Source organism: Coloeus monedula (assembly GCF_965178545.1).
Source record: "Coloeus monedula genome assembly, chromosome: 23".
Classification (NCBI taxonomy): domain Eukaryota; kingdom Metazoa; phylum Chordata; class Aves; order Passeriformes; family Corvidae; genus Coloeus; species Coloeus monedula.
In genome coordinates, this window is record NC_138803.1 from 5,900,411 (window position 1) to 5,914,196 (window position 13,786).

At 55.5% G+C, this 13,786-nt stretch overlaps 1 protein-coding gene across 1 annotated transcript; it reads left to right on the top strand.

Annotated features, from left to right (window-relative positions):
* Positions 1-1,015: 1,015 nt before the first annotated feature.
* RASSF5 (Ras association domain family member 5) lies at positions 1,016-12,312 on the top strand (the record flags this gene model as incomplete). The annotated part of the gene is made up of 5 exons (XM_082296158.1): positions 1,016-1,135; positions 9,304-9,417; positions 10,289-10,586; positions 10,935-11,050; positions 11,672-12,312. 5 exons carry the CDS (start codon positions 1,016-1,018, stop codon positions 11,822-11,824), a joined length of 801 nt encoding a protein of 266 aa, XP_082152284.1. The 3' UTR covers positions 11,825-12,312.
* Between the last annotated feature and the right edge of the window lie 1,474 nt (positions 12,313-13,786).

Genomic DNA, 13,786 nt, shown 5'->3' on the forward strand with positions numbered 1-13,786 from the left:
GCAGCTGGAGGAGCAAGTTGAGATGGGATATTGGGAAAGAATTCCTCCCTCTGAGGGTGGGCAGGCCCTGGCACAGGGTGCCCAGAGCAGCTGTGGCTGCCCCGGATCCCTGGCAGTGTCCAAGGCCAGGTTGGACAGGGCTTGGAGCAGCCTGGGATAGGGGAAGGTGTCCCTGCCTGTGGGATCCTGTGGGGATCAGAGCCCTGCCCCTGCCCAGCCCCACAAATCCCGGTGATCTTCTCCAAGCAGGAGGGTCACAGCTGCTGTAAAAGCAGGGCCCAGGAGCTGAGCAGCTTTTTCCTGGGCTGCCGTTGAAGCTGCCTCAATCTGGGTGCTGAAATTGCTCCTGCTGCTCTGACACCAGATGCAGGGCAGAGAGGCACCCACTTGTGGTGGTCAGGGGGTCCTGGCACCTCGAGGAGGGTCTGAGCTGTGTCCTCACCTGCCTCCCCCCTTCTTGATTCCCTCAGAAGGTGATGCCACAGCAGCTCCCGAGGATGCTCTAACAGGGGCTGAACAGCCCCCAGCCCTCCGTGGCACCGCGTTTTGGGTCCCCAAGGTGGTGCCAGGGGTCCCCAGGGGCCAGAGCCAAGCCCAGCACCTCGGCTGCGAGCTGGGTGAGAAATTTTGCAAGAGGAAGTGGCCGGGGCTGCGGGGCGAGGGCAGGAAGGGGAGGCGATGCTGCTGCGCCGGCACCCCCGGGAGCGGCGAGCGGAGCGGGAGCGAACTGGGAGCGAACTGGGAGAGAACTGGGAGCTCTGCCCCTTCCATGCTGCCCCAGCGCCGCTGCGCAGGGAGGCGGGAGCAGGAGGCGAGGGAAGGGAAGGGTTACCCGGCACGGCTGCCTGTTAAGGAGGAATAGCTCGGCAGGATGAGCAGAAGGAGCTGCCGCAGATAAGCGGCGAGCCGGGGATGTGAGCGCGGGGCTCGCCGGAGCCGCAGCGGGGACCCCGATGGTCGCCGGCCCCCCGAGCCCCCCGGCTCGCCCGCAGCCCCTCGCCTCTGCCCGGCTCCCATGACCATCGGCAGCAGCATGAGCAGCGGCTACTGCAGCTTGGATGAAGACCTCGAGGATTGCTTTTTCACGGCCAAAACCTCGTTCTTCCGCAGCGCGCAGAGCAAGGTCCCCGCCAAGGTAACGCAACTCGCGCGCAGGGCTGGCGGATGCCGGGGCTCCCGCACGTTCGGCTGCGGGTGCTGCCAAAAATGAGCTTGTGCGGGAGCCAGGGCAGAGCTGCCGGCGGGGAGGGGGCTCTGCCCTCTCCTCTGCGGGGTCTGCACCGCTGCGGGTTTTTCTCAGCCCTGGCCACGCCGGGTTTCCCCGTTCCCCGGGGATTCACGCCGGAGGAGCCGGCTCTCGGTGCGTTTTTTCAGCATGAGGTGAAATCCTTTAGCAGCCTTTAGCCAGCTGTCAGCCACGGGTCAGGCTCCCCGGCGGGGACCTGTGGTTTGGCCTTGCAGAATCTGCACCATGAGTGAAAATTGCACCTGTGGGGTGGATGGGAAAGTTCAGGGCAGAATTAATCTGTGAACTGATTAACGCGATGATGAACGTGGTCCTTTTTGGGGAGCCTGGGGCTGTGTGTGCCTGCCTTGGAGAAGGACGGAGGTTTGGCTGGGCAGTGTTTCACCCAGCATGAGATTTGTGTCTCAGCAACATTGCCAAGGCTGCTTCACAGTTTTTAAATGTCTATTTAAAAAAAATAATAATAAAATAAAAATCGCTCTCATGAACTTTGGAGCCCCAACCAGAGCTGAGCATAAAAGGAGAAGGCGCTGCTGCAGAAGTGGGAGTTTCACACGGGAACGAGAGCCCTGCAGCACCCAGAGATCAAACCTGGCCCGGGGAGCAGCTTTTTCACTGAAAATCCTCCCATAAACCACCAGCACCGACGTGCTCCTGCTCAGCCTCTGCTGTGTTTGCACCTGAGGCTGCAGAGCCGCAATCCTCAGCAGGTGCTTTGGGGTTCAGCTCCCTGCAGCAGGTCCAAGGGCTCCCCTTGGCTAAGGGGGGGCTGTTTTGGAGAGAGAGCTTCAGTCAGCTGGGAATTTTATTGAATTTCTCTGAAGAAAATGTTTAAGATGGGATCTTCCCCGCTAGCCAGCAGCTCCCTCTCGTTATGATTAACCGACACGTACTGCTGGTTTTTAAATGTCATTTGATGATTCATTTGTGTAGGAAATGGAGGAGATTGGGGTGCTGGTGCAGCCAGAGCTGCTCTGCTTGAGCCAGGGCACTGCAGATCCTCGGGGACCTCTGGAAATCAGCCTGGTGCTGTCGCTGTTTGGGATTTCTCCCTCACAGGGGGGTCAGGAGCTGCCGCAGCCCCTTTTTCTCCAGCTCCTCACCTGGACATGACCGGCGTGGGTGGCAGAGCTCAGGCTGCCAGAGAAGATGGAGCCTTTCAGGGGGTTGGTGTTGTGGGGAGGAAATGGTTCCTGTGCATGAAAAACACCCCCCCCCTCCCCCCGCTAAACTGAACCCAACTGGTGTTGTGTAATGGGTCTGTGTGTGGAGGTGGATTCTCACAGAGCAACCATGCTCAGGCCTTGGTGGAAGAAGGTTTTTGGGGGGTTCATGGCTTGTTTGGGGTTGGTGGTGGTGGTGCAGGTCCTGCAGGAGCAAAGGCAGGGAGGAAGAGGAGGTGGTGGACACTGAGGAGGTGGTGGACATCTCCCTTGGGTTTTGATCCACTCCCTGTCCTCTCTTTTTACCTACAAGGGCTGTGTGTGACAACGACTCTGTTTTTCACCACCTGCTCCTAGCCATGGGCAGAAAACATCAGCTCAGACCCCCGAGTGAGCTGACCTGGTGGATGTGTTTGGGAATGGTGGGGGTTGTCCATCCTGGGATGCCCAGGAGTGATTCCTGAGCCCAGGACAGTGGGCAGGGCCTGCTCTGGGCAGGAGGAAGCTCAGTACAGAAAACTTAGGGATGCATGTCCTGAAAGACACAGGAAACATCTCTGTGGAGGAAGTGTGTTGTGGGTGGGTGGGAGGGGACACACAGGCCACTGCACAGCACTTAACAGAGTGGGATTTGATCTGTAGGATTACAGGAACAATTTTTCTGATTGAAACAACTGTATTAGTCTGAAGAGCCTCTTTCTAGGAATGCTGTAATTCCTTTTTATTCTCAGAACCATCAGCAAAATCAGTCTTCATTAGCAAAGAGCTGGTTGAGATCTCAGATGTGACCTCGTCCCTGGAGATCCATTTCTTTGCATTTTCGGGCCTCTCCAGCTGAATGGCTTCAGTGGCTTCTGCCTGAAGCCTGATTGCTCAAAACTCTGCAAAATTGCTCTTGGAGTCCTACATCAGTGGCTGATGGGAGAGCTGCCTCAGAGAGGGAAGGGGGAAAGGGAATGTCCAGGGATGGGAAGCACAGGAGGGGCAGAACCCAGACAGGGGCTGGATGAGGGGATCTCCAAGATCCTGTCCGGCCTTGCCCCATAATCCCAGGGCTGGCTGGTGCTCAGGGCAGGTTTGTGGGGTGCAGGGAAGCAGCTGGGGCTGGGGGGGCAATGTGGGCATGGCCAGCCTGGTGCAATGCAGAGGAGCTCCAGCCTGGACACCCCTGAGATGCAGCTCCCTGTGAGGACCTTGTCAGCTCTCACTGCTGAGCTGAGCTGTGGCAGGAAAATCGGTTTCTAAGTGAAATCTCCATGGCAATCAAAACACTGAGCCCGTCTTCACTTGCTCTAACCTCTCTGAGATACAGCAGCCATCCCTCTCCCCTGCTCTGGAGAGGCACAGCTCTCCTGTCTTCTGCCTTTTCCTCTGAGCCCCAAAGGAAACCACAGCATCTCATCTGAATTTCTCAAAGGGAGGGAACTGTTGGGGGTATTTAAGGTTTTTTGGGGATTTTTTTGGTCCAGATCTCTTGTGTGATTCTCGCCTTGCCTGTCTGTGCTGGAGCAGTGGATCCTTTCCCAATATAGTGCTGTGAACCCTGGCAGTGGGTGTTGAAGGGGAAGTGTTGGGGAAGTGCAGGGATGGAGAGCTCTGTGAGAGCAGAGATGTCCCAGCTCTGGTGACAGCCCTGTCCCCAATGTCCCTGAGCTGCCACCACTCCCTGCTGCAGCAGGATTTACAGATCTGAGCTGTTGGTTCTCGTGTTTCTGAATCCAATTTGAAGCACTCACATTTCCTCCCAGTCCTTTGTGCCGGACTGTGTTTGTGGTCCCAGGCGATGCCGCTCTGAACTGCGGCTCCACAGCCAGGGCCACTCGGATGTGCTTCTCCAGGCTTTGTTTTCTGGTGCTTTAAGACAAATCTTTCCTTAATAAGCGGGAAAAATGAGGATTGATGCCCCAGGCCATAAAATCCCTTCAGAGGAGATCTCTGAAGTGCTCCTGCAGTCTGAACAAGGAGCCAAAGGGAGAGCTTGGGCCGCAGGTTTGGGAATGCGAGTTGTCACAGCCTGGCTGATGGAAATGGTGATGGAGCTGTGCCCGAGCACACCAGGGAGGACTTGGCCACTCCTGCCTCGAGATAAGACTGCCAAGAATGTGGTGATGCTGGGCCAGATCCATCCCCACTGCTCTGCTCTTCAGATTCATTAACGAAATAGCTGGTGAGGAAAGCTGGCTGGGAGCGAGGGGCAGGGACGGTGTCCCTGTGGGGGCAGGGATGGTGTCCCTGGGGCTGCAGGGAGGTGGCCCTGGCTCCAAGGAGTGGCCACACTCAGACCTTCTGCCTCTGCTGCTTTTCCGTGTCTGCTTTGAACCACAGTTCCTGAGCTGCTGCTCTTCCAGCCTGTGAGCTGAGCATCCAGGCTGTGACCACACACCAGCTCCTGTGGTGGGACAGCTCCTGGGTCCCACCTGGAGCTGTTATTCCCCAAAACAGGGGCCCAGCATGGTGCAGAGCTGCTGCCTTGGGTGCTTTTAAAAGGTTTTTAAGTTGGGGCTTGACTTGAGAAGGTGAGAGGCTGTAGGGACGGTGCTCTTTGAATGTGGGGTTGTGTTTCTCCTGGCATCCTTGCAAACTGATAAATGGAAATATCTGTCACTTAGAACTCTTTTGAGAGCTGTCACCATCATCTCGATGGCCCCTGCGTTGTCCATAAAAGCCTGGCAGGAGTTTACAGCTCATTAGCTGAGTGCTGGCTTGCACAGAGGGGGCCGGGGGCGGTGAACTCTGCCCAGCCCCGGGCCATGGGCTTTGTGTGCCACGGTCCTGCCCCTTCCCAGAGCTCATCCCGGGCAGCCTTTGTCCCGTGGAGCATTAGCCCAAGTGCCAGCTGAGGCTCCAGCCACTCCTTACAATCGGTATTTCTTACAGCTGAGCAATAATGTGGGTTGTGGAGGCAGGGGCAGGGCACGGGCGGGTCCTGCGCTGCTCTGGATGTCCCAAATCACCGTCTCCAGACTCTGTCCTGGCAGCCCGTGGGTCCCTGCGCCACTGCGGCCACCACTGCCTGTGAGCTGTTTTATGGCAGTGCCACAGGGCTGGCAAAGCCCTCAGCTGCCCAGTCTGAGCGATTCCAGCGCGCTGCCAGCATGTTTAACCATGGCCATGCGATGCTGTGCAGCAGGTTTTCCATGGAGCAGGCGTGGAGCCCTCCTGGCAGCTCCAGGCTTCCCGTGGTTTTCCTGCCGGTGGCCCAGGAGGGTGGCACGGTGGCCCAGGAGGGTGGCACGGGGCAATGTGCCGGTTCCTCTGCTGCCACACTGATGTCGTGTTCCGGGGCCACGAGGCCAGGTGATGGCCAAGGATGGCTGAGCTGGCTCTTCCCTGTTTTCCATGCGGGAAAGCTGCAGGCCCAGCAGTGCCCGCGAGGGTGTAGGTGCAGATCAGAGACGTGGTTTTGTTCACAGCTCGTCTCATCCTGTCCCGGTACAACAGGAAATGTGGCAACGGTTTATGGTTAAAGCTTCTGTTTTTCTCCCTTTAGCCAGAATTGCAGATTCTGCACCAGAAACTTTGCACAACCGGAGGTTGGGGTTGATTTGTGAGGAGCAAGAAGTGGCTGATCTGATCAGGCACTGAGGGGGAGCAGCACTTCTCTTCCCAGGCTGTGGCTGCTCCTCCGGGGGCTCCTGCACCATGGGGCTGGTGCTGCTGGGCTGGTTTGGGTCTGGAAGACAGAAAAGCAGAATATTTAGGTGTGCAGGCTTGGGATGGGTGGGTGGTCCTTGCTTGGGGGGCTCGTGGTGCAGCCGGGCCTGAGCATCACTTGAATGGCGAGAAGAGCTGAAGGGCTGAGCCCTTGGATCCCCAGTGCCCTTATGGGCTCCCCCAGCCCTAAATAGCTCATGCAGCTGGGGTGGCCCCACTCTGGATCCTCTGGCACAGCTGGCTGGAGTTCGCCTTAATTTTTCTCCCGTGACCTTATTGTGTGTCCCCAGGTTTCATCCAGACACTGTCCTGTCACCGAGCCCGTGGTGGGATGGATGCAGGCAAAGAGATTATGAAAACTTTCTTTCCCTGCAGCGGGAGGGTGTGGGAGGAAGGCTGGCAGGGGGCTGAGCAGGCTGCAGGTGCCCCTGACCTGCCCGCTGTGGGGAAGGGAGGATGCCGCAGCCGGGCAGCGCTGCGGTGACATCGGTGACATCGTGTGACAGCGGTGACGTGCTCCTGAGCCAGGCCCCTCCTGCCGCGAGTGGTTTGGGTTTCTTGGAACCCGAAGCCATCCTTGTCTGCCGTGTGCCTGCTGCGAGGCGCTGGGGCACCGCTCCAGGCTCCTGCGGCCCTGCTGTGCCGTGTTCCTCCATGGAAACCGAGCCGCTCCACGGCTCTTAATTGCTGGCACGAGCTGTGGCCCAGGGCTGGGAACATCGCAGGAGGGAGGGACCTGCCCTGCTGGGGACAGGCAAACTGCAGGGACAGGGACAGGGACAGGCAGAGCTGCCGTGTTTGCTTTTGCCATGCGTATCTGGGTGCCTGGGTGGATGGATGTGTGGATGCTGTCTCTGCTGGGCTGTGTTTGTGCCATGGATGATGTGTGGTGCCCTCAGCTCTGCAGCTCCAACTCTCTGCTTGCAGGAGGGGATGGTCCTGGGGGTCCCCTGCCCTCCCTTGCTTGTGGTTGGTGAGGGGCAGCCCAGCTGTGGCTGTGTCAGTGCAGTGACATGGGTGATGTGAGGAAGTGCAGGGTTTCTGAGAGTTCATCTTCTGTTAACTTATAGGGAAGGGTTTTTTTGTTTGTTTTTCCTTTTTTTTCTTTTCCTTTGTGCTACTTTCAAAATCTCAGCCCTCGGCATGACTTCTAAAGATGATTTTTAAAGACTCCCCTGCCACGCACGGCCTTGGCCTGCGTGTGGCCAAGGCTTTGTGCAGTGGATAGATTGAGGTGCAGCATGAGCCAAAGGACTCTGACAGATTGGGGAGTTCTGATAAATGGATATTTATGTGCAATTCTCAAATAACCCAGGAAAGCTTTGCTTTTATTGTCATAGAGTGCTTTGGGTTGGAAGGGACCTTGAAGATCATCCAGTGCCACCCCTGCCATGGGCAGGGACACCTTCCACTGTCCCAGGGTGCTCCAACCTGGCCTTGAACATTTCCATGGATGGGGCAGCCACAGCTTCTCTGGGCACCCTGTGCCAGGGCCTCCCCACCCTCACAGGGAAGGATTTCTGACCAGTATTCCATCTAAATCTCCTCTCTTTTTGTTTAAGCCATCACCCCCTTCCTGTCACTCCAGGCCCTGGTCTAAAGCCCCTCTCCCTCTCTTGGAGCCCCAAGGAAGGCAGTGACCAAGGAGGCTGAAGTTGTCCCCTGGGTGCCTGCTCCACGTGGGTGTCTCGAGCTGTCTGCTGCTCTGGGGCAGAAATTGTGAAATGGTGAACTGTCACTGGGGAATCACTGCCGTGAGTCCCAGCACTGCAGCTGCCTTGCCAGATTGCAGCCAGGGTTTCAGTTTGTCCTCTGCTTGATTCTCCTCCTGAAAGAAATACCATGGGTAGCCTTGGGCAGTATTGGCTTATTTACAGCTTGCTGTGTCCTTGTTGTGTGTGCTCTGGGGCTGTCTGGGAAGGGACAAGCTTTGCTCCCCAAGCTGCCTTTTTTCCCTTTTTTTCCCTTCTCAGAGGTTACAGTTTTCATTCTGAGCCTTCCCAGCCTTGATGGCACATCCCTTCATGCTTTCTGCTCCCTGCTAATGCCAACTTCTGAGCAAGCCCACATAAAATGTGAGAGCGCTGCGCACAGTTCCAGGCAGAGCTGGCAAAATGCGTTCCCAGGCTGTCTCCAGGGAAGGTGGTGAGTTATGGGAAGGCAGCAGAGCTCTAAGCTGGGGGATCCAGCCCGCTGAGCATTGCCCAGACACACAGAGGCTTGTTTGCTGCAGATCCAGCAGATAGAGCAGGCAGTGCTGTGGAGACCTGCCCTCCTGGCTGGAGGGGAGCCAGGGGAGGTTTAGATTGGATGGTAGGGAAAAATTCTTCATGAAAGAGTGGTCAAGCATTGGAACAGGCTGCCCAGGGAAGCGGTGGAATCACCATCCCTGGAATTGTTCAAAAGGCCCATGGATGTGACCCTTGGGGACGTGGTTTAGTGGTGCTGTATTGACAGCTGGACTCAAGCTCAGAGATCTTTTCCGACCTTAATGATTCTGTGGTTATTCATTAGTGACATTTCCATGGGTGGCCTTCAGGTAGAGCCCACCTACAGGTCAAATCTGCTGGTTTTGGAGGAAATTCCCCCAAAGCTGGGCGAGCAGCAGCCTCTGTCCCCCTGTGGGTGAGCCCACGCAGGCACTGAGCAGTTTTTGACACAGGCTGGGATGCCTGGACTGGCCCTGCAGTGCCTGATTTATTATTAGTCACACAGCCAGCCTGCTGCTCGTGTGCTTTTATTGCTCTGAGCTATAATTTCCCAAGCTTTGGACAAGAGCAGCAAGAGATTTAACTCCAGGTTCTGCCTGGGTGAACCCACTGGAAGCTGCTCGAGTTTTGGGGAGTCAGAGCTATGAATAATAGGATGGGGTTTTTTTTCTTGCATTGCCAGAAGTAAATAAATGCTCACAGGTGCAGGTGGCTTTGCTTTCAAAGTGGGTTTTAAGGGCTGGATATGTTGTCCTGGTTTGCACTGGGATGTTTAACTGCTCCGTGCCACCAACTGGTGCATTTTGTGTTGCCCTGCACTGCCTGTCAGCGGTGTCAGAGGTGGTTTGGGGTTGGGATGTGGCATCCTGCACATTCAGCCTCCTGGCTGCAGGGACCGTCCCCGCCTGCATCATCACTGCTCGGGATCTGCACAGGATCCGCTCCTGCCTTCCCAAGAAAACGTGGAGCGGAACAGATGGAGCCTTACCCAACACACAAAGCAGCTAAAGCCCGGCTCTTCTGATTCCAGAATGTAACACAAACGGTAGAAGAAGAAAAACCCGAGCCTCCGACCGTCCAGGAGATCAAACAGAAGATTGAAAAGTACAATGCAAAGGTCACCAACTGCCTGTTGATGAAACTGGTGCGTACTGGGCTGGTTTTCCCTCACACACAGACACTGCTGCTGGTTTCTGTGGGCTCTGAACGGGGCCAGCCTGTGGGGAAGGTGTCATGTGGTGAGAGGGCTGGTGGCTGTCACGCTGCTTCTCCTCCTGCTTGGCTTTCCAGTGTCACTGACACTCCAGGTAACCCTTCCCTGCCTCCATCCCTCCCTCCTGGCACTGATCTCTGGCAACGAGTTGCCACAAAGACTTGCCCCAAATGGATGAGCCCCCGTTGTTGCAGTGGGGATGAGTCACGGTGGAACTGGGGCAGTTCAGCAGCTGTTGGAAGTGGATTTAGAAACCCAAAACCTTTCTAGAGATGCTCTGCCCTCACTGCTGCCAGGCTTCCTGGGTGGGCTGTGCAGAACCAGGCTTTTCTCCTGATTCCTGTATTTTTGCAGAGCTCAGGGTGGGGTAAGAGACCTGTGGTGGGATCAGCTGATCGCCAGTGATGATTTGTTACATGGAGATGTGAGAATCCCTTAAATGGGGAGTAAAACTTAAGGAATAAGGTTGGGAGGTCCTGCTGAACCAGGGGTTTCAAATCCAAATTAAGTGCAACTACAAATTCCATGTAATGGAATTTCCATAACTGCCTTTGTAGCAGGCCTGGCTTGAAATAAAACAAGATCCCACAGATGAGAGGAAGGGATGAGTCACTGCCAAGAGAAAATCAGTAGTGACTGTCCCGGAATTATGGGGTATTTTTGACATGATTAATAAGAAACCCTGGAACTCCCAGAGCGGGGGCAGGTCCTGCTGTCACCCCACGCTGCAGACCAGCCTCTTGTGGTGGAAAAGGGACTGGAAAAGCTCCCTGGAGCCTGATCCCTGTGTGCTTTGCTGCAGAACGACGATGGGACGTACACAGGGTTCATCAAGGTGCACCTGAAGCTGCGCCGCCCCGTGACGGTGCCGGCCGGCATCCGGCCCCAGTCCATCTACGATGCCCTCAAGGAGGTGAACCTGGCTGAGATGACGGACAAGAGGACTTCCTTCTACCTGCCCCTGGATGCCATCAAGCAGCTCCACATCAGCAGCACGACCACGGTGAGCGAGGTGATCCAGGGGCTCCTGAAGAAGTTCATGGTGGTGGATAACCCCCAGAAGTTTGCACTTTTCAAGGAGATGCGGAAAGATGGGCAAGGTGAGTTAGTTCAGGGCCTGGCACCCGCCAGCTCTCCCTGGAGTGGTGAATTTGGCTTCTGTTCGGTGTGCTGTGGGACTCACTGGGGTGTCAGGTGGGCAAAGTCTAAATCCAGGTGATTTAGACCACCACAGGAGGTGATGCTGCTTAAGTTAGTGGGGAATTACGGTTTCAGAAGGGGCTGAAACCCCCTGAGAGCTTAAAGAGATTGTTATGAATCTGTGCTAGAGACTCAGCCCCCTCCCCTGTGATCCTGAGCATCCTTTCCCATGCTGCAGCTGACCTCCTGAGCTTCCCTCTGCCCCAGCAGCCCCGATCTCACTGTGGCTGTTTGCTGTCCCCTTGCAGTGCTCTTCCAGAAGCTCCCTCTCACCGAGTACCCCCTGTACCTGCGGCTGCTGGCGGGCCCTGACACGGATGTGCTGAGCTTTGTGCTGAAGGAGAACGAAACTGGGGAAGTTGAGGTACCTTGGTGACTCTTTTCCTCGTTTTTCACATGAATGTGGAGCACGTGGCAGGGCTGGGAGATGTGTGGCAGAGGTGGCACAAAAAGGGCTGTTTCCCTCTGATGGGGCTGGGTTGGTCTTTTATTGCTCCTGAATGCTCTGGGTTTTTAAAACAATTCAAACTTGAGCTGTGAAAATGCTGAGGCCAGTTTTGATGGCCACTCCGTAATCTGTTTATGGAACCCAGCAGTGCCACCCCAGGGTTAATCGTCGCTAATTAGATTAGCTGAACAGTGTTAGAAGTAATCCACTAATTGAAGTAAAAGCCAGGGACACTCAGGTAATAAATTCACAGCCAGATTTTGGTTGAAATCGTGCTCCCCACCACAATGAAGCAAATGCTGGGAGCTGCTGCATCCTGCAGGATTCTGCTTCCTGTGCTGTGCGGGGGGAGGATTGGGATGGTCCTTCACGCTGTAGCCCCTTACCCCTTCTCCCTCACAACATGAGATTAAAATCCCTGGAGATCAGATACGTTTAGATGTATTTTATTGCTCCTTCTCACAGATTCAGAGGTAAGAACCCACAAACCCCGTCAGGTGTGTGCTCACTTCCCCTGTGTTTCTGCTGGTGTTGCAGTGGGACGCCTTCTCCATCCCAGAGCTGCAGAACTTCCTGATGATCCTGGACAAAGAAGAGAAGGACAAAATCCAGCAAGTGCACAGGAAGTATGAGAGGTTCAAACAGAGACTGCAACAGACCTTGAAAGAAGCCAGAGGCAAACCTGGATAACCTTCAGGAGGCCTTGGGCATCAGACTAAGCTAGAGACTGTTTTTAAATGAAAAGACTTCTCAGGACACCTTAGTCGTCATTCTCCCTCTTCGACCTTCCATGAGGACTGGCTCCCAGCACCCCTAAAATGATCCTACTGCATTTTCTTCTTCTGAAACCTCTTCTCCCAGGACCAGAGCCAGTCCAAGAACGGGAAGCCTGTTTCTGAAACAGCTTCAACAAAGCAAACACAGCTGCTGGTTGGCTTTCCAGCCGTGCCATCCGCTGGAGAGGCTCCGTGGAAGACTCTCGGTGTGACACCCAACAGGACCCATCTGCTGGCTGAAGTTTCGAGCAGGGCAACTCTTGCTGCTCCTGCTCCTCCCAGCGAGTTGCTTGTTCCTGTTTGGAGGTGCTGTGGCCCACAGTGCCCTCGTGGCCCAGTTCTGGTTTCGTAAGGAGAGCACAGGAAGCAGCAGCAGAAGGGGAGGAGGTTGTTGCACCGAACCACGTGGGTGTTGCAGCTGTAACCAGCGCTGGATGGACTTGTTCAGGGCTAAGGCAGCCAGGGAAATGTCAGGTTATGACACCAAGGCAGCTGCAACACCCCAACAGTCTCTTAGTAAATATTATTGCAACTTGGTAATAGTAACTCCCAGGGAAATCATTCATTTTGATTCTATTTGACTTCTGATTTTGAAAAGAGCTGAATTACAGTAAATACCCCTGATGCTAAGTTAGCCAGTGTTCCACCAGTTCTCTACTCTGTAGGAATTGGGACCTAGTTTCCAGAAATTCTGTTTGAAAAGTGTGAAGGTGATGGTTGGGGCATGGGCTGAGGGCTCAGTGTTGAAGATTTAGCAATACGTGTCTGTCAGAAGAACCCAGGAAAGCTCAAAGCCCCTTCACAAATCAGATTTTCAGCTGTGAATGTGTCTGGCCCTGAGGGAGAGAAGCCCCAACCAGGGCTGGGGTGTGGAGGTGGCACCAGGTAAGGGAATTATTGTCCTTGGATGCTTTCTGCTCACCCCCCCTGTGCTTCCTCCTGCTCCCCCTCCTCGCAGTGCTGTCCCAGCCCTGCTGTCCCTGTCACACCCTCCCTGTGCCCTGTTCTCCTTCCCCACTCTCAACTGGTGCTCTCCTGCACGTCCAGGAAGCTTCCCAGGATTTGCTCTCTCCATGGAGTTAGGAGAGGACAGCAAGTCCCTCTCTGCCTGTCTCAGGGCTCCCACCACGCCGAGCATCCCTCAGAAAAGTGCTCGAGCTGCAGGCTCGGTCCCTGCCCTTGCTCCATGGTGCTGATGCCATGCAGGGATCACTGCCGGGCTGGGAATGCTCCAGGGATCCCGGTGGGGGAGGATGGGCCCCGTGTTTACCCTCAGTGCTTCGTCCCGAGCACGCTGCACACAGCCAGGGCCAGCCCTCCCTCTGTTTACACCACAGCAGGGCGCAGAGAGCAGGGAACGTCAATGCTGGGTTGGGATGGGGCAGGGAAAGGGGATTGTGTGGGCTCAATGAACAGCTGCCCCTTGGAGCTCGCTGTGGCTGCTGGGATCCCACCTGCACCCAGTGCGAGCGGAGGCGACAGGGTTTTGGGGAACGTGGAGGAGTCTAAAATTTACCTCAGTGCCTTTTTCTTCCCTTAAGTGTGAAAACTTTGCATTTGGACTAAGGAGGAAGCTGTGCAGAGGCCTCGTCCCTCCTGTCCCCCCGTGTCCCCCGCACCGTTGTGGGATGAGGAGGGATGAGGAACTGGTTTGCTTCTTTCTGCAAGGTGACTGCTTGGGATTTTTTTTTCCAGATTTTGAGTATGTTTGTTTCTAAACCACATGAGAGTAACTGCATCACTCCGAGCCCTCGGTTTGTGTGAAAGCCACTTTCTGCCAAGCTCAGTTGCAGCTCCTGTTCTGGTCAGCAGTGAGGGTTTGCTCACAGGGCTCTGGTGCAGAAGAGCCTCCAGCTGTACTGTACTCTACACCCAA